This window comes from Monodelphis domestica, chromosome 2 (genome assembly GCF_027887165.1).
Source record: "Monodelphis domestica isolate mMonDom1 chromosome 2, mMonDom1.pri, whole genome shotgun sequence".
Lineage (NCBI taxonomy): Eukaryota > Metazoa > Chordata > Mammalia > Didelphimorphia > Didelphidae > Monodelphis > Monodelphis domestica.
In genome coordinates, this window is record NC_077228.1 from 333182004 (window position 1) to 333204018 (window position 22015).

At 33.6% G+C, this 22015-nt stretch overlaps 1 protein-coding gene across 6 annotated transcripts in view; it reads right to left on the reverse strand.

Annotated features, from left to right (window-relative positions):
- Positions 1 to 22015, reverse strand: part of LCA5 (lebercilin LCA5) — a 66425-nt gene that overhangs the window by 39868 nt on the left and 4542 nt on the right. For all 6 annotated transcript variants that reach the window (XR_008916604.1, XR_008916603.1, XR_008916602.1 and 3 more), the window contains exon 2: positions 11235 to 11490. Coding sequence is in view for 2 of the 6 variants with exons in the window: in XM_007484248.3 (XP_007484310.2) it covers positions 11235 to 11490 (256 nt within the window). In the remaining 4 variants the exon portion in view is untranslated. The remainder of the gene's footprint in view (positions 1 to 11234; positions 11491 to 22015) is intronic.

A 22015-nucleotide genomic window follows, 5' to 3' on the forward strand; every position in this document is an offset into this window, starting at 1 on the left:
GCAATAAATACACCAATTTAGGAGAAATGGATGAATATATACAAAAATACAAACTGCCTAGACTAACAGAAGAGGAAATAGAATTCTTAAATAATCCCATATCAGAAATTGAAATCCATCAAGCCATCAAAGAACTTCCTAAGAAAAAATCCCCAGGGCCTGATGGATTCACCTGTGAATTCTATCAAACATTCAGAGAACAGTTAACCCCAATACTATACAAACTATTTGACATAATAAGCAAAGAGGGAGTTCTACCAAACTCCTTTTACGACACAAACATGGTACTGATTCCAAAACCAGGCAGGTCAAAAACAGAGAAAGAAAACTATAGACCAATCTCCCTAATGAATATAGATGCAAAAATTTTAAATAGGATACTAGCAAAAAGACTCCAGCAAGTGATCAGAAGGATCATTCACCATGATCAAGTAGGATTCATACCAGGGATGCAGGGCTGGTTCAACATTAGGAAAACCATCCACATAATTGACCACATCAACAAGCAAACTAGCAAGAACCACATGATTATCTCAATAGATGCAGAAAAAGCCTTTGATAAAATACAACACCCATTCCTATTAAAAACACTAGAAAGCATAGGAATAGAAGGGTCATTCCTAAAAATAATAAACAGTATATATCTAAAACCAACAGCTAATATCATCTGCAATGGGGATAAACTAGATGCATTCCCAATAAGATCAGGAGTGAAACAAGGATGCCCATTATCACCTCTACTATTTGACATTGTACTAGAAACACTAGCAGTAGCAATTAGAGAAGATAAAGAAATTGAAGGCATCAGAATAGGCAAGGAGGAGACCAAGTTATCACTCTTTGCGGATGACATGATGGTCTACTTAAAGAATCCTAGAGATTCAACCAAAAAGCTAATTGAAATAATCAACAACTTTAGCAAAGTTGCAGGATACAAAATAAACCCACATAAATCATCAGCTTTTCTATATATCTCCAACACAGCTCAGCAGCAAGAACTAGAAAGAGAAATCCCATTCAAAATCACCTTAGACAAAATAAAATACCTAGGAATCTATCTCCCAAGACAAACACAGGAACTATATGAACACAACTACAAAACACTCGCCACACAACTAAAACTAGACTTGAACAATTGGAAAAACATTAACTGCTCATGGATAGGACGAGCCAATATAATAAAAATGACCATCCTACCCAAACTTATTTATCTATTTAGTGCCATACCCATTGAACTACCAAAATACTTCTTCACTGATTTAGAAAAAACCATAACAAAGTTCATTTGGAAGAACAAAAGATCAAGGATATCCAGGGAAATAATGAAAAAAAAACACATATGATGGGGGCCTTGCAGTCCCAGACCTCAAACTATATTACAAAGCAGCAGTCATCAAAACAATTTGGTACTGGCTAAGAAACAGAAAGGAAGATCAGTGGAATAGACTGGGGGAAAACGACCTCAGCAAGACAGTATACGATAAACCCAAAGATTCCAGCTTTTGGGACAAAAATCCACTATTCGATAAAAACTGCTGGGAAAATTGGAAGACAGTGTGGGAGAGACTAGGAATAGATCAACACCTCACACCCTACACCAAGATAAATTCAAAATGGGTGAGTGACTTAAACATAAAGAAGGAAACCATAAGTAAATTGGGTAAACACAGAATAGTATACATGTCAGACCTTTGGGAGGGGAAAGGCTTTAAAACCAAGCAAGATATAGAAAGAATCACAAAATGTAAAATAAATAATTTTGACTACATCAAACTAAAAAGCTTTTGTACAAACAAAACCAATATAACTAAAATCAGAAGGGAAACAACAAATTGGGAAAAAATCTTCATAGAAACCTCTGACAAAGGTTTAATTACTCATATTTATAATGAGCTAAATCAATTGTACAAAAAATCAAGCCATTCTCCAATTGATAAATGGGCAAGGGAAATGGATAGGCAGTTCTCAGATAAAGAAATCAAAACTATTAACAAGCACATGAAGAAGTGTTCTACATCTCTTATAATCAGAGAGATGCAAATCAAAACAACTCTGAGGTATCACCTCACACCTAGCAGATTGGCTAACATGACAGCAAAGGAAAGTAATGAATGCTGGAGGGGATGTGGCAAAGTAGGGACATTAATTCATTGCTGGTGGAGTTGTGAACTGATCCAACCATTCTGGAGGGCAATTTGGAACTATGCCCAAAGGGCGACAAAGGAATATCTACCCTTTGACCCAGCCATAGCACTGCTGGGTCTGTACCCCAAAGAGATAATGGACACAAAGACTTGTACAAAAATATTCATAGCTGCGCTCTTTGTGGTGGCCCAAAACTGGAAAACGAGGGGATGCCCATCAATTGGGGAATGGCTGAACAAACTGTGGTATATGTTGGTGATGGAATACTATTGTGCTCAAAGGAATAATAAAGTGGAGAAGTTCCATGGAGACTGGAACAACCTCCAGGAAGTGATGCAGAGCGAGAGGAGCAGAACCAGGAGAACATTGTACACAGAGACTAATACACTGTGGTATAATCGAACGTAATGGACTTCTCCATTAGGGGCGGTGTAATGTCCCTGAACAACTTTCAGGGATCCAGGAGAAAAAAAACACCATTCATAAGCAAAGGATAAACTATGGGAGTGGAAACACCGAGAAAAAGCAACTGCCTGAATACAGAGGTTGAGGGGACATGACAGAGGATAGACTTTAAATGAACACTCTAATGCAAATACTATCAACAAAGCAATGGGTTCAAATCAAGAAAACATCTAATGCCCAGTGGACTTACACGTCGGCTATGGGGGGTGGGGGGGAGGAAAAGAAAATGATCTATGTCTTTAACGAATAATGCTTGGAAATGATCAAATAAAATATATTAAAAAAAAAAAGATTCCTAAAAAAGCAATAACTTATTTCACTGTGTTGTTGCAATGCTAATACTCACTGCACTTGCTTACAGTTCACTGAAACCCCTTGGAACTGTTTTCCTATGAACTGTTACTTTTCCAGCCTGCCATCTTAAACTTATGAAATTGATTTTATTGAACTCAAATTCATTTAGCTTTATGAAATTTGATCTGATATGCTTTAGTCTTACTCTAGCATGTCAGGATCTTTTTGCATCTTTGTGTATATTCTTTGGATTAATTATATCCATCCTGATTTATCATATAAAAAATGAAATGTGGTTAGCTTAGCAGGAATTGAAAATTAAGTACTTACTATGTAAAGACATTATGCTAGGTACAAGAGGTACCAAAAAGAAAAATGAAATTAGATTACTCCATGCACTACGTTATGTGTCCTGCATTTTGTCTGCCATTTTCCAAATACTGCCTCATATTGGTATATACATATATATTTATCTTCTTTCACCCAACTAGATTTTTTTCCCCTTTGCTGGAAGAGAATTATCTTATTCTTTGTATTCCTTCCCCTCACTCCCATAATTCCTAGCTCATAGTAGTGACCCCATACTCCAAGAAATCATCAAGGAAAACTGCCCATAAATTTGAGAAACAGTAAAATAGTAACTTAAAGAATCCACCAATCACCCCCTCAAAGAGACTCCAAAATGAAAATGAACAGGAATATCACTGCTAAATTCCACAGCCCCCAGGTTAAGAAGAAAATACTATAAGCAATAAGGAAAAACCCCCAACAATTTAAATACTGTGGAGCTACAGTTAGGATAACAAGACCTAGCTGCCACAACATTAAAAGAATGCAGAACACAGAACAAAAGAACTGGAATTACAACCTATAATAAACTATCCAGCAAAGATGAGCATAATTATTCAAGGGAAAAAATGGACATTTAATGAAGTAAAGGAGTTTCAATAATTACTGGAGAAAAATCCAGAGCTCAGCAGAATATGTGATCTTTAAGAAACACACAAAGGTTATAAAATAATAAGTAACCCAAAAGGTCAAACTGTTTGATTCAGGTATGGGAAAATGTCATCTGTGAACCCTGGGAATGGCAATCATTGCCTGAGTATCTTGAAGGGGTGAATATTTAGAAATGGCTGAATAAAAAAGATTGTGATATATGAATGTAATGGATTGAATTATGTTATTGAAATGACATTGTAAATATAAAGAAAACAACAGAAATATATGAAGCAATGAAAAAAGAATAATATATAACATGATTACATTATTAAAAAATAACAGCCAAAAAAACAAGAAAAAAGTATCTGAGTAAAATAAACCCAAAGGGAACTCAAAAAGCAGAGGCTGTTTATATTATACATATATAATTTACATATTTTAAAGAAATTGTAAGTAATGTGGAGTTTGTGGTCATGCACATAATCTTTTTTATGTATTTATTCAGCTAAATGTTTTGTGGTGGAATGAAAGCACTTTAGGGAAAAAACTGTAAAAGAAATGGAAGAATTGGAAAAAGGATTAACAATTAGCCACAAGAGACACACAAGCTTGCTCAAGCAAAAAATTCCAAAAATTAAAATAACCAAATAAAAGTCAATAATTTTATGAAGCAACAAAAGTACCTCAAAGCAAAACAAAACAAACAAAAAAACAAGAAAAACTACAAAAAAGGTCAAAAAGAAAAAATTCAGAATCAGTGGACTCTCTGAACACCATGACCTCCCAAAAAAAAAAAAGAGGGGGGAGGACATAGGCATTACTTTTCAAGAAACCACTAAAGAAAACTGCCCATTATCTCTTAGAACCAAGGAGAAAAGTAAAAATATAATGAGTCCACTAATCACCTCCTGAAAGAAATCCCCAAATGAAAACTCCTAGGAATATAATAGAGCTTCCAGGTCAAAGAAAAAATTCTTAGCATAATGACCATTCAGGTTTCTAAATAACAAATGATTAAACATTTAACTCACCACTTGACAGAGGTGAAGAACTCAATGAAAAATGGGCCAAATTCTTTTTGGATAAAATAATGTAAAAATTTGCTTTAACCAACTAAACATGTTTGTAATGGGTTGCTTTTCTTGACCTCTCAATTATAAATGAGAGGTTGGGTAGAAGGGTATGAAGGTAGATTATGGATGATTAAGAAAGAATTTTTTAATAAAAGAAAATTGTTATTTGGGTTATTTTGCCCAGAGAAGATGAAGTGAGATCAAATTTTTATTTTCCAAATTTTAAAGTCACTATCATTAAACCTTTCAAAGTTGAATTTCAAAATAGAAACAAAACTTCAATATTCCTATAATAGGAAAATAATTCCACAATTCTTTTTCCTCAGATTATTTTCTTGATGTACGCATGATATAATTTTATTTTTTAATGTTTTAGTAGAATACATAACACTATTTGCATGTTACATCTGTACTAAATTTTCTATTATATACTGTAATTTTCCCATTGGCTTATTTTATGGTATAATTTGCCTACTTCACAGACTGTGGATTCATGTTATAGACTGGTGACATTTTCTGCCTAAACATTTTTTGTTCTATAAGAATGTGGTCTCGTTCAAAGTCTAAATTCTATTTCTGGATTCTGATTCTGATGTTCCTAAGGACAGACCTACTACATTATTTGGTGTAAGCATTTTACCTAATTTCTTTTTTTTTTAAAGGCCCTGTAATTGAGAGAATTAATGCCATCTTTTATGTGAATTAAAATTTTATGATTATATTTTTTAAAAGAATATGGAGGGGCATTTATAGAAAAAGGAAAATGGACAAATTATTAGTGAGATTATTCACATCTTCATGACCCCCCCAAATTCATATGAAAACCATATCTAATGATAATTGGTACCACAAAATATGAAATTAGGTAAAATTGTATTAAAAGGGGATCATCACTTAATACTACAGAAATATTATTCAAATATAAGATATATTTTTTGGGCTGCCAGCAATAAAATTATAAGTGCTTAAATATACTCTTAGCTCCCATTTGATCTTTGGGTCAAGTAAGATAATGGATGTAAACACTTCATAAACTTTAAGGTACTATATACAATGCCAGCTAATTGGAAGGGCACCACAGAGAAGAGTAGAGCAAGCTAGCTGTCTCACTTGGTGAATCACTTAGCCTTTCAGATTTAGGATTCCCCATCTATAAAAACAGTAACCACTTCACTAAGTTGTTGTAAGGGGCAAATGTAAATGTATGTAAAGCACAGTGGGCTCTATTACTGTGAACATTTTTATTCTATTTATGATATATGTGTTGCCTCCCAGTGTGCAAGTAGTTTCCCTGACTTACAGATACTGCCTACATATTCATACTACCTCCAGAATTTATTTTTCTCTTCTATTTGGGTTATGGGTTTTCTTTTGAGAATTAAATCATATGCCTCATAAATCATGTATCCTAGGGGTGATTCTAGTGCTGGTCAACACCCTCCTTAGTGGGGGATTCTATAATTATCCTAAAAACCAAGGTTTAAGATATTTTAAAGTAATTTTAGGAAGAGAAACTTGCCAGCACCCTGAATCAAAAAAAAAAATGGATCTTCTGGAGAAGATATTGTAAGGATGCCTACAGAAATCCCACACTACATCAAAAGATCCAGAGTCAACTTTGGGATATAAAGAACTGAACTGAAAGGGGTTGAACCTATCATTTATTCTGAATGTAAACTTTTATGCCAAAGGGGAGTGCTCCCTAACTGACTTTTTGTCAATGCATCACTCAATCATTTACTTTCCTTCCCCTTTTTTCTCTCTTTCCTTCTTATCCCCACGTTGTTGCAGAATGCCATATTTTATACCCCTCTAGTAGAGTAATCTTTAGAGGTATAGGCTACATATGTGGAATGATTCACCAGGGAGACTTGACATGTTATTCTCCTAGAAAACCTGAATGAGGAGGTTTAACGTGCTGGTCTCCCAAAGAATCAAAGGGGACATTGTGTAAAGGGAACTCCCCCAGGATCATGTATAGGATCATATATCTGTGTCCCTATGCTCCTAGAGCTATATATCACTTATGTCACTTGGGCTAGATACCTACTTATGTCACCTAGCATGGGTCATGAGACTGTGGCCTATGCACCTGATCTGAACGAGACTGAATTTGAACTGAATGTGAGAGATTAAAAAGACTCGAAGAAGGAAGTGCTGTCTATCTGCAATGACCAGCCAAGAAGATGGTAGCTGAGAAAGTCCATGTTGAGAGCACTCACGTGGCTAGTTGAATAGGCTTTTCTCTCTATTTCTCTGCCTTTACTTATCAAAATAGTTCTAATAACTTTATAAAATCCTAAGGACCAGAGTCCTGATTTTATTTCTTACAAACTGAACCCATAAGTACACTTCTGTGCAACCATACTCTTCTCTGAATTTATTCCAATCTAGTTCATTCATGCCCTGGCCCATACTCTTTTGAGCCTCAATCCATTTCTTAAACTTTGCTACATTAAACTTTTCAAACAATAATTCTTCCCGTTCTCTCTTCATTGAAATCTAGCTTTTGCTTCTGCTCCAATTCCAAGATCCTATATTTTTAAACTATATCCTCCAACAATAGACTGCTGTCCTTCCACTAACTCTCATTTCCTCACAGATTTGAACCTAGGTTCTCCCAGTTCCAGGCCTGGCGCTCTATCCACTGTGCTACTTAGCTGCCCCCACAACCTTACTTCAACCTCTATAACAATCTTTTATCCTGGATCCTCAATCCCCATTCTCCCATTCTATCTCTTCCACTGCCTTTATCTGTCTCCATATCCAGAGTTGACTATACGATCCATTACCTTAAATATTTCAGTAACAACCACTCTAAATTCCCTCATACTTGAAGGGTCTTCTGTTATTCCAGACATATTCATTTTTATTCCTGGGGAGACCCGATGATCTGATTTATCCAATGAACTCTGATGGAAAAAAAAATCATGTAATGAAAACCCCCAATAAACTTATGGTACACAGTAATTGATCGCTGATGGCCAACAAACTTTCTACTCTATTCTTCCTATCTTATTCCTTACAACTGTTCCAAATTGTTTCTTCTTATGCTCCAACCACAGTTCAGACCCTTACAGCAAATGATTTTGCCTTCTACTTTACTAAGATTGAGACCACCCCAAGAAAAGTCCCTCAATTTTCATCTTCTACTCCTCAAAACTGCTCAGCACTATCATCTATTGTCCCTTCCTCACCTCTTATTATACAAGAAAAGTTATTCCCATTAGTCATTAAGCCTAATTCTTCTACCTGTTACTGCCTATCAGTAATTAAAATCCTTTTTCTCTCTCATGTATCTTTAATCTCTCCCTCTCTACTATCTGCCAATACACGTTCCCCCATCCTAAAAACATTCCCTTATTCTACATGACATCTGTTTACCATCCCATCCCCTCTCTTTCTTATTACTACTAAATAATACTAAGTTTCTGTTTCCTCAACTACTTACTTTCCTTCATGTCCTTACAATCTGGTTTCCTCTCCTACTACTCTCCTGAAACTGTACCACAGCTTCTTCTAAGCACCACATCTAGAATACTTTCTTCAGACCTCATTCTCTTTCACCTCTTTGCAGCATGTAGACACCTCTTCCTTCTAAAGATAGGCTTTTGTCCCTGGATTTGAGAAACAGCACACTTTCTTAATTCTCTTGTCTCAATATTCCTTATCTTCCTCAAGGCTTTCAAAAGTCAGCAATACCTCAGGCTCTGTCTTTGGCCTGCTTTTCTTTCTCTACTCTCTCTCTCTTATTAGAGGACATGTAGATTGGGTTACCTAGCTTCAGATCTTTTCTGACACTGATTATGTAGCAAAGACCAAGCTGAACCTCTATTTGCTTCTCTAAAATGAGGACATCAGGGAGAGTACTATTTCACAGGATTGTTTGGAAGTTCAAATGAAAACATGTACAGTGCTACATAAATATCAGACAACAAACATTTGTTGAGCGCTCAGTAGGCATCACCTTTTATTAGTAGTAGTATCAATCTTATTCTCACTGTTTCAACTATCATTTCTATGCAAATGACTTCTAAATCTACCAATCTCTTTTTTTTTTTCTCCTGGGATTCCATCCTGTTTACCTCTATAGAATATTTCTCTGTACTGGATGTCCTGACACTTTAAATTGAACATAAGGTTCCATTCAGTTCTAAAATTCTATGCCCTAAACTGGGCTTATAACAAACCTGTTTTTTTAACCCCTAATATTATTACTTCTGTAAGTGGTACAACTTTGCCCAGTATTCCTTGTTCAAAAAGTTAGTGTTCTCTCTAGTTCTTCCCTCTCCTTCACATCTTGCAGGCAAAGTTACTAAGACTGTTGGTTACATCTCCACACCTCATACCTTCTCTCTATTCCCACAGCTATAACCTTAGAACAGGCTCTTATCACCATCTGCTGGTATCCTAACAGTAGTCTTCCAAGTTCCCCTTCTTCCTAGTACTTCCCATCCTTCAATCTGATGCCACATTAATTTTCACAATCCTGGCACTTCTCAAATCTTCAGGGTTCTCTAAGTTTCTTTACCTCACCTTCAAGCACTTTACAATCTTGAACTCCACTTCCTTTTTTGTCACACATTGACTACAATTTGGCCAAACCAAATATTCATTCTAAATCTTATGCATTCCTGCTGACTCAACTATTTGCTCATGCTGGTACTCATATCTTTAATGTTCTCTCTCTGACAAAAAAGCAACTAACTACATATCCTTTAAAATTCAAGAGACTTCTGGTATGGTCTTGCCGGATCCCACAGTAAGAAATTACCTTCCCACCCTCCTCAACCTCACATAAAGCACTTGAACCTCTTGAATGCATTTGTATTATCCTATATATTATAGCCATTTATTAGATTATAGTACAATTAGGTGGTGTAGATAAAGCACTAGGTTTAGAATCAGGAAGACTTATCTTTATAAGTTCCAATATAGCCTCTGACAAGCACCAGTTGTGTGACACTGAGCAAGCCACATAACCCTGTGTTTGCCTCAATTTCCTTCGCTATAAAATGAGCTGAAGGAAATGGCAAACCACACCAGGATCTTTGCCAAGAAAACCCCAAATAAGGTTTCAAAGAGTCAGACAAAACCGAAACAATTCAACAACAATTAGACTGTAAGTTCTGTGAGGACAAGGAACTAGAGTCTTAAACTTTCTATATCACACAGACCTAGCACAATGCTCTATCCACAAGATTAATAAATATTTGTTGTACTCCAGTCCATATACACCCCTCAGTGTTTGTGTCAGGCAAATAGGTTGATATGACTATAGTCTGAAACCTTCCCTAGCAACTCATCACAAGCCCTAAAGAAAAGAATAGAGCACAAAGTATTTGCCCACTCGCTGATCCACCCTACCCCTACAAATGTGTTAACTATAAGGATGGATAGGGGTAGAGGCTAACTCTCTAATGTTTAAGTTTGCATTTATAGGAGGGCAGCAAAACATACACAGAGTTTGTTTAATGTTTTAATGTATTTTGAACTTAATGGCTCAAAAACAATATAAAATATTACTCTAGAAGAGCACTCAACATTGAAACCAACATTAGATTCAATATAGAACAGACTACAAAAGATTTCCATAATCATAGTGTTAGACATTTTTATGTACAAACTTAGAGCTGGGGCAAAATACATAAAGGCCCTAGGTAAGGTTTGAAAATTGCTCTCCCTGTGTGTTACTTCCTACTAGGGTCTAAACTTAATTATAGCATATTGTTAGGTATAATAATTAAACTTTGGTCCTTAATTTCCATAGTTTATTAACATTTACTTGACTAAGAAAAGGCAGCTGATAGAAGTCTAATTTTGTCCTGCCATGTGGTCAGTGTCCTCAGGGACCCCTTAGCCACCTTCCTCTTGCTGTGTACCCAAGAGAATAGAGATAGCCTACTTCCTGGAACCCCCTCTTTTATTCCTTCCCTTTGTTTCCAGATCAATTTCCCAATCATTTCTGGCTCAGGTGCCTAGGTCATTACCCCATGACCCACGCTATAGTGCAGGGACGCAGGTAGGGCCCCAAAAGTGACCCTAGGAGGGGATTCCCTTCCCATTTACCATAAAATAAATACCTACCTGCCAGAGTGTAATTTGTTGACACTAAAAAGGTATACTTCTTTAAAAGTAATACTAAAATTTAATTCCTGTTTAACCATCCTTGATGTTGTACCTTAGTACCTTGCCTACTCCTAGCCCCAGCTCTATACCCATAGCCATGAAAATCTTCAAAAACCGTTTATCTAATTTCCCTTGAAAATTAAAAATGAACTTTTCTTTTTTTTTTTCAGTAGACCTCACACCTACCTTGGTGATGACTATCTGAACTGTATATCTTAGGACCTTTCTTCCTTACTGGCGAATTATGATAGGCCTTCTGGATTGATGACTGGGTGGAAGCAAACGAATTTTCAAAATCATCTGAATAAAAGGTATCACTATATTGTTCTTGTTCTGAGTATCCGTCTTGATTGATATCTGAGATTCTTGATCTTTCTCCCATTGTTTTGATATATAATCGGTATTCACATAATTTCACGGATCCTTTTCTCCAGAAGTGTCCCTGATAATAGGGAAGGACATTTTAATAGTCTTCCTACACTGATGAAAATACTGTATTCTTAATAATTTCTATTTTCCTCATATTCAAATGGCCCAAATTTCATATTAGTAATCAGTATTATCACTCAATAATACTTCCTTCTGTAAAGAAAACAAAATTTCTTATAGTTAAGAAACTAACTATAGTTTTTTTAAGTTAAAAAAAAGCTTTATGGTTAATAAAATAATCTTTAAATAATCTACGTTTAGGTTTTATAAAGCTAAAGCCAGTGAAGAGCTTTAAAGAGGAAAAACATAACCACATTCTGTTTTATATTTTTTTCAAAAAATAGGTAAAGTAGGATATATTTCATGACCTGAACTAAATCTTCATATGTGATAATTTATAATACTAAGGGAATGGACAAAGTATATGACTGCTTCCTATCAATCTGTACTACTTTGATTTTGAACTTTATAACAAACCTGAAATCTCAATTACAGACAGTTCTCACTTTGCATAAATTTATATTACATAAATTTGACTTTCCTTAAAGAATTTATGAGAGAAATTTTAAAAATATGATTCAGAACAAGGATCTGATTGAGCTGTAATTACACAAGAAAAGGAAGCTCTAGAACTCAAGGTCAAGCCAAAAAACTTCATAATGAAACACTGACAGAAGCATTTCATTATTTGAGTAAACTTTTTTCTTATATTGAAAAGATAGATCCAAATAGTTCAAGAGTTTTAAAAGTTTGAAGACGGGATGAGGATAATGTTACTTGCTATTGTCGGATATAGGAGGGGGAAAGAAAGCTATTGTCCAAACAATGATTTCACACACACACACAAAAAAGTTGTACAACTATCTACCAGTGATAAAGGCTAGGTGCAATGGGTAAGGAAGAGGTAATGTGCTGTACACCTATGTTAGCTTTACTTTATAATTAACTTTATCTTTCATTTCATTACTCTGTTTATTACCATAGTATGGCATTTTATTCTGTATTTGAGTACATTTTATAACTTGAATAAGGTTATTTTATGTTTGCCTTTGTTATATCAGTTAAATTTAGTGGGTAGGTAGGGGCAAATTTGCATTATGTAAAAATCACTTTACATGGAAGTCTGTGCAATAGTCCATTTAAGTAATGTGAGAACTGTCTGTATATCAGAATATTAAACATGTTCAATGAACCTTATTAAAATGAGAAGTACTGTAATGGACTGCTACATGAATAATATAATTATAAATAATCAAAATAGAACACATATATTGTGGGAAAAGATATTCACAATAAAATCTGTCTACCTCTAGGCATGGAAAAATAATATAGATGAGAAATGCACTCTTTAATTAATCTTTATAGGTAAAAATGTTATAATGTATAAAATTGTTTGTTAGATCTACATACTATTTAAAAGCTATCAACAGCAATAAAATCTCATTCATAGTTCATTTCCACATGAAATCATCTTTGAGCCCCGAAATATTCCACAAATATAAAGCAAGTTACTCAATTGTGGACAGTTGTACATATACAGTAAGCTTTCTTTTAGACTTTTATACATAAAATACACACATACACACACATATACGAATGGATGAATATATAGGTCCAGACCTTTGATTTCATTGGTATAGGGAATTCTTAGTAAGGAAACTCTCTCTACCAATGCAGATCATCAAGTGTTCTGAAATTTAAGAGACATAATATTGCCTAAAAAAAAAAAGCATAAGTGATTTTTATATATGTATAAAAAGAAAAATTGAGGGGAAATAAAACAGAAAAAGCAGCAACTTGTTTTCAAATAGTTTTAATGATAATAACCAATTACTTATATCAAAGCATATAGAAGAAACATATAGGGAAAACAGACACAAATTTACTTATTGATTCAAACAGATGCCTATTGTCAGAAACTTTCAGGTTAAGTTTTTAAAACTCATTATCCATGATTAGATTTTTTAATATAGGGAACAGTTTACTACAGTCTCTTGACTAGACCCTAAAGCAAAAAATAGCTATGATAAATCTTTTCACATGGTATGCTGTATCATATAAATAATTTTTAAATTTTGTTTTTTTTTAAATTGGCCTAAACATTTTATATAAATGACTGGTCAAAAACTCAAGTAATAATAAATTTTAAAATTGCCTTCTGAAATTTGGGTATCTAGTTTCATAATATTTTTACTTCCCCTTCAAAGATAACTCACGTTAATTTTATGAAAACTAATTTTCCTTACAAATAAACTTATTGTGAAAAATTAAAATAGAATATTTCCTTTTATTTTGTGATAATTGAGTATTTTTTTAAACAGTATTTTCAAACTAGTTCTACAACTGTGTTAAGTCAGCTGAAAATAGCTATTAATAGTAAAAACTAATATTCCTTTGGAAAGATAATTCCAACTGAAAATCTTAATATAAAAATCTATACCTTCATCAGAATGCAGTCTTTCCCCCAGGGATATTAATGAGACCACTCTACAATTTCTCTTTAGGAGTTACCATGACCAAAAATTCATCATTTTGTGGCCAACCTGGTGATGAGATTTTCTAAATTGTCTATGCTAGTGTTATGGGATTCAGATGTGTACCCCTGGGGTTCGGGAAGGAAACCTTTTGCAAGAATGCAAGACTCCAAAACTTAGCTTAAAAACAAAAGGAGAAATTTATTAATTTAGGAAAGTAATGTTGAGAATGGCCAGGAGGATAGCAAGGTGGAATAGCAAGATGGAAGGCTGCTCCCAGAATCCATCAATTCTGGGGATTTTATACTCTTGCAACAAATGCTGTGCCATAGTGTGGACGTGACTCTAGAGTGGTCGTTACTCAGGCATTTGGTGGGGTGGGGTTGGTCATGACTGGGGTCTGCCTGGAAACATAAGGAATGAACCTCATAAAGATTCCTTAGTTTTAGGGAACAGACAGAAGTCTGAGATGTAGCCTAAAAGGATCAAGGTGTAGCCTGGAGGTGCATCTCTCTGTCCATCTTAAATCTAAAGGATGATCAAAGGAGGACAATCATGTCAGGATCCTATAGGGGTCATTGGATGTTTTAGGCTAGGAGTCATGAAGATGTAAGGGAGCAAAGGAATTTCCCTGATAATAGTTTGCCTGAGCTTCTGGAGGTACAGTGCCCATGTCACTAGTACTGGGTTATTAGCTTTCTGAAGCCTTCCATTGAGTCTACAATAAAAGCCTACTTAGTTTAGCAGAAAATGCTAGAGCTTATACCCTACTAGTAGAAAATCCAAGGACTTTCATGTTGAGGTGGAATGAGACTTTATTTAGAGAAGAAAAATTTGCACACAACTAAATTGTTTACTTTTAAAATTAGCCTCTGGTCTAGAAAATACAAATAGACACTGTATATGTGAAGATTTTGAGCCTTTGGACTTCATCCCCTAGAAGTTCCTTAGAATTTCCCAAAATTTCCTTTTCCTGCATCCCTGCATTTTGCCTAATTATATTTAAGTGGCTGTAACTCCTTCCTCTACCTCTTTTTGGACCTGTGACCGGGCTGAATTCAGGCAGTTCTTTTGCCCTAGTTATTAGTTATTATTATATCCTCTTGTTGAGACAAGACCTGTCCCAAGAGGCTGCCAATCCCAGCCATTTTTTCCCACAGAGGATGACATATAAAAATCTTTCCACCCAATCCCTTTCCACACTCCAATGTGTGTGTTTCTAGCCTGCCATAGCCATTTTTCAGTGTGGAGAAAAGAACCCCCCATACCTTCTAATTTTCAAACAGATTTTTTTTTTTAAAGCTAATCCTGGATTTCTAGTTTAGAAGGCTATTACTAAAGGTTTTTCACAGGGAGGACAGTTAATTCCAAATCAGTAGATTTAAAGTCAGTTTTGGGGAATAAGCTTGTTTTTTTTTTCCTTCTTTCTCTAGAGCCAAAACACCAAGGAGAAGTATTTTTTCTCTCATATGCAAATACGCTACTATTTTCCCTCAAAGTTTTATTTCTTTCTGTTTACTCTTTAAACAAACCTCATTCAGCCTCTTTCAGGAAAAATGCTATTGCAAAGCATGCTTGAAACTTTGAAACAACAATTTGAGTAGGTAGAGCAAAAAAGCACTTTGGATCTGCTTAATTCTTCTCCTGGGACTTTTTATTTTCATTGAAGATTTACCACTTTATTTCCTTCTCCTCAAGAATATGCCACAAGATAGCTTGCTTAAACTACAAACCAACCTGAAATATTTTGACAAAGTTCTAAAAGTCTTAGATGCTCTCAACATGCAGAGAAGAGATTCTGCCCTGTGCTTCTATGAGGAAATTCAGACCTGACAAACGAAATCTAAATGGATAATGTGGGGGGAGGGGAAAGAAACTTTAAAAGAGATCTGGAAGTTTATTGCTATCTATTTTGAGTTTATTCACCTCCTATAATATAGAACAAATCTATTAGCATTGATTTTGCCTGCACCTTCTAATTTGTTTATATTATTTATTTACTGATTTTAAATTTTTTTAAGTTCATCGGTATTAATCTAGCCAATACCTTTCTGTAATACTGAATCATTTTAAGTTACTATGTTTTGCCTATATTGATCTTTAATTCATACCTTTTCCTTTGCTAAAGAACAAAAATATCACTGTATAAGCCCATGAACATCTTGCCAAAAACCCTTGTCACTAGATCCATTGAAGATCACGTTGCCTTTGTTAATTGTCACATAGATGATGATGGATGTATTTCAACAAAACTGGTTAAATTGTGTGCAACCTTTAGAGAATTTAATAAGCTAAGAATTTAATTGTAATTTTAAGCGGTCTTCAAAAATAATTTTACATAATTAGTGGTTTCTGAATGGATGATAGTTTATATTTATATTATAAAGAATGTTTTATTAAAGGTAGAGAAACAAATGTTCCTACCAAGGTGTTTCTATGAATAAGGAAGTGGAAAAAAAGAGCTCCTGCAAAATTCTTCATTTTAATTTACTTCCAGCAGAACAATCTAGATTTCTTAATGATGTTCTAGACCCAAATAAGTTTTATTTTGTTTAAAAATATGTTTGCCAAGGTTGAAAGATTTGCTACATCTGTAAAAATTGTGACATATCCATCAGTTCACAGGTTTTGTTTTTTTTAATCTAATACAGCAACTTATGTGAAATATGACATCGAGTTTGTTTGCTATTGTAATTAACTGGGCTATTGTAAATTTTAGGGACTTTGGTACTTTGAATGTGCATTATCTACTGTGTTACTATTTTATTCTGAAAATCATTTTGTACTCACACATGGCTGACACAGTGTATCACTGATTTTAAGCTATATGTTTTTGATTTTTAAAACTTTTTTTGAAAAACTTTTGATTTTTTCCTTGCATGTGCAATATAGTATCTGAGTTTTATTTTTTCTCTCCTTTTTGTGTTTGAAGCACATGTCACCAGTATTGAGATTTTTCTTTAATTTTTTTTATTTGGCAGTAATATAAGTTTTAAATACATTTGTTTTAATATTAATGCATAACCAAAAAGCTTTAGACTATAAAAATGATGCTATTGATTGTTTAAAAGAATTAAGGAACTTCACTTCATGATTCTGTCTGATTTCAGAAGAAGGGAATATACAAAAGAGCCATTGTACAGTGCTAAAGAAGCACAGAGAACCTGCATAATGCCTATGGAGCACAAGGTCAAAGAGACCAGATCCCAATGAGATTGATGTAAGTTTGAGCCAAGATAAGAGGACTTGAACTTGTTTGGGGTTCGAAGTTGTAGCTATTTAACATGTGTTAAAGGCAGGTCTTCCTTGTCCCACCTTCTACCAAGTATCTCAAATTTGACTCCTACTTGGCTCCTATAATCTAGTCCCTTTTCTGTCTTTCATAATGTGGCAACTTTCTGTAGTCCTGGCTACTGACTGGGTAAATGCATAATTGCTTAATTCATTTTAACTGGGCCCTGATTCAAGGACCTCTTATAGATTTGTTTATCCTTTACTTAGATTTTTTTAGACAAGACTTTTATATTTTGTATTTCATCCACAAGTTATTTTTCTCTTTTATTTGGATTTTTCATGTTTTTGATTTTCTTTTGCAAATTGATTCATATGCCTCATAACTCAGATCCCTGGAAACTTGGTGTATAAATGGAGATTTTGAGCCTTTGGACTTCATCCCCCAGAAGTCCTTTAGAATTTCCTAAAATTCCCTTTTCCTGTATCCCCACATTTTGCATGACTATATTAAAGTGGTTGTAACTCCTCCCTCTTCTTCTTTTTGGACGTGCAATACAGGTGAATTCAGGCAGTTCTTTTGCCCTAGTTGTTATTAATAAAACTTTTAAAATATAATATGTAGTTACTGATTATTAATTTTGAAACCTACAACACTAAACATTATTCATAAAAGTACTTTTTAATTTTAAAGGCAGTAGTGTATTCAAATAAATTAATGAAGGCTTCTAGAGCTTCTCCCAAGTTCCAAAAGACAAAAAGTTAGAAAGTCAACTTGTATTTTCATCTCTGTCCTTACTTAAAAGTTAGGACTTTTTTTTAATGTTGGTTTAAAAGAGCGGTTGTTCCTCAACCTTTTTTGTGTTATGGATGCCTTTTGGCAGTCTGAAGATTAAAGGTATTTAAATATGTAAAATGAAATATATCAGATTACAAAGGAAACCAATTATAATGAAATACAATTATCAAAACATTTTTAAAATTCACTGAGAACATATAGTTTTAAATAATTCAAGTTATTATAAAACTTCCATTATATCCATCCCATATTGGCACTGACAGTTATATCTTTTTATACCACTCTTTAACTCTCCAATTTGATTGTCTTTTTCTATACATAATTTAATCCTAATCCATGCTTTTTAATTTAATGTAATCAAAATTATCCATTTCACTTTTCATAATGTTCTCTATTTCCTTTTTGATCATAAATTCTTCCTTTATCCATAAGACTGACAGGTACACTTTTCCATATTCCCCTATTTTGTTTATGTTATCACCTTTTATTTCTATAGTAAATATCCATTTTGACTTTATCTTGGTATGTGGTGTGAAATATTAGACTATGTCTAGTTTCTGCCATACCATTTTCTAGTTTTCCCAGCAGTTTTTGCCAAATAGAGTTCTCTTCCAAAAGGTTGGATCTTTGTGTTTATCAAACACCATGTTACTATGGAAATTAACTGCCATGAACTGATTACCTAATCTGTTCCATTGACCCAATATTCTATTGTTTAGTTTACCAGATTGTTTTGATAATTACCACTTAATAGTATAATTTGAGATCTGTTATGTGGAGGCCTCCTTCCTTCCCATTTTTTTCATTAATTCTTTTTATATTCTGGGCCTTTTATTCTTCCAGATGAACTCTGTTGTTATTTTTCTAGTTCTATGCAATAATTTGAGGAAGTTTGATTGGTATGGCACTGATTAGGCAAATTCACTTAGGCAGGATTGTCATTTTTACTATACTGGGCTGGCCTATGTATGAAAAATTAATATTCTTTTGATTATTTAGGTCTGATTTTATTTGTATGAAGAGTTTTGTAACTGTGTTCATATGGTTGTTCCATTTGTTTTATAGGTATATCCTGAGGTATTTTACACTGTGAGAGTTATTTTGAATGGCATTTCCTTTTCTATTTCTTGCTGTTGTACTCTTTTGGTAATAAATGAAAATGCTGATGACTTATGAGGACCTAACCCAGGTTTCAAGGCTTGTCAGTAAAGTGCTGAAAATGACAAAAAGATGTTGCTAACACCCATAATTTTTTATGCCAATATTTATACTTTGTTTAAATTTAAGCTAGTCACAGTAAGTTTAGTTACCAGCAAATGCAAAAAAAAAAAGCCTTTACTTTTTATGAAAACAACTATCTAGATTTTTTTTTAATGTACTAAAGATTTGGGCTCTTCTCATAGTTTTGCTACTGAGTCATTTGTGACAATACAGTAAATTGTTTAAATGGTAAGAAAAAGTATATATTCTACAGATTCCCTTACTATTATCTATTATTGTCAATTATCTAGGCAATTCATATACATATAAAGTCGCTGATGCAGGATGGCACTGACTAATATGATTTTGAAAAAGACATCTAAGAAAAGTTCTCTAGGGGGGGAAATGGCAAAAAGTAATTAAGTAAAAAAAAAAAACAAGCAATAAATCTTTTCCTAAAGTTTTTCTCTACTTTTCTAACCTATTTAAAAAAATGTTGTCCTGAAGAGAACTCAAACCAAGATATAACTAAGCAAGTAAATAGAAATAGGCTAGGGGGAAAAAGTCAAAAATGAAGGTTAGATAATAAAAAATTGATAAAAAATAAAGTAAAAAAAATATTAACAATTACAGGGAAATAGCTATTATTTTTCAAAAACAACAAAAACAAACAAGGAAGATGAGGAGGTGGTTGAAAATAAACAAATGCACTGCCCACCACCAACCAGAAAGATATAGTACTTCTCTCCATAACTGCTACAAGAAGTCTTCAGCAATTTTCTTCCTTTACCATGAATTTGCTTAGTACCCTTATTCTTCATAAAATTGAGGTGGTCCTCCCACCTTAGAATTTACATGAAAGTTCTTAAAACTTATGCTGGTTAAGGGACAACTAGTAGCACAGTAGCTAGAGCTCTAGGTCTAGAGTCAGGAGGACCCCAGTTTGAATCTGGCCTCAGATGCTAGTTTTGTGACCATGGGCAAGTCACTTAAACTCAACTGTCTGCTCTTATCCTTCTCTGCCTTAGAATTAAAAGATTCTAAAAGCAAAGGAAAGGGTCTTAAAAAAAAAAAAGAACTTAAGCTAGTTATTTGAATCTAAGAATTTGCTGCTGTTAGAAAACCAAAATCAAATTATTTATTTTTTATGGTCTTTAACATTTTTTTTAAATGTTAAAAAAAATTTAATCCAATATACAAATCCAAAGGATCTATAATCCAAATGCCAATACCATACATGCACAAACATTCAAAAATGAAAAGCTCACACTGACTTGGGAGATTTGAGTCAAAAAAATGAAGTTTTGGAATATAATCTGTCCAAAATTCAAGCAATGTCCTAATATGGAGAGTGCATTGTCCACAAAGTAAAGCTTTTTTATAACATACATGTTAAAAGACAGGACTGCCATCATTTCATAACTGGCTTTGACTATATAGACATATTTTAGGGGATATGAGTTGATTTATGTCAGCCAAGGCAGACTTTTAGGAGCATACTCCTATGATCAACAACTTTTTAATTAGCTAAGCATCTTAAAAATACAAAATCATTGAAACTAATGGGATTATTTAGTCTCTGATTTCACACTATCTTATGTATACCTCAGAAATGGTCAATCAAATACTTCACACAAACTAAATCTGTGTAAAAATGCACTATTAGAATTATAGAGTATTGTTTTTATAGGTAATTTTTCCAAGTTGGTATATCACTAGTAACGGAGGCTATGCAGATAATTCATTGTTTTAAAATTGCTACTTAAATTGCTACTAAAAAAAAAAGTTCCACACTTAAATAAAAACTTTAAAAGAACCCAAATATAAATTAATGATTTACATAAATGTTAGTATAATAAAATTTAAAAAATTTAAAAATTAAAAAAATATAATAAACAACACAAAGAAATCCTAATGTGAAATTTGCCGGGCACCATAAAATAGAATTGAAAATAACTGAAGGACACTCATATTAAAACAATAATATTGCTTCCCTGAGTATGTTTTTTGTGTAAAGGTCTTTTTAATGAAAAGGAGAAAGTTTTTTTTTTTAATCTCTTCAATCTTATTCTTTTTCCTAATCTCATTTTTCTCTATAGCTTGCATGGAGATTAAACACACACACACACACACACACACACACACACACACACACACACACACACACACACACACACATGCATTTTGCCCAAACCCATTAGTTGATTCTAAATTAAAGATAAGCACAACCAGATCATAATCAAAGTAATTAGTTAAGCAACTATTCTCTTTAAAAAAAGTATAATCACTGACCTCAATGAAATTTAATCTGATTTCAGCCCCTTTCACAATCAGTCAGATATATTACAGATAGTCTAATAATAACATTTATAGAAATAATCCCCTCCTTAAATACCTACAACATATTTACCATATTTAACTGGAATAAGGAAAAATGAATTCAACTTCTGTCCCTGATCCTTATGAATTATGTCACCTTAGACAACTCAATTAACCTCTTTAAGTTCGGTTTCCTTATTTGTAAGATAGGGGATAAAAAAGACATACTATATAGTTCACAGAATGGTTATGAGGAACACATTGTAAAGCACTATAGTAATATGATAACTGTGAAGTTGGAATCCTCTATCTCTTATGCTTAACAGGACATCCCACTACCTAAGAAAGCTACTTTTAAATGAACAAATTAAGGACATTTAAATTGATCTTGAATCCTATTTTATTATTTTTTAAAACGCAATTCCTCTATGCAACTTTTTGACATTTTCTTTATCATGAATTTAATTACTGAAACACACAAAGAACAAAAAAGATTGTATATGTAACTGTTAGAA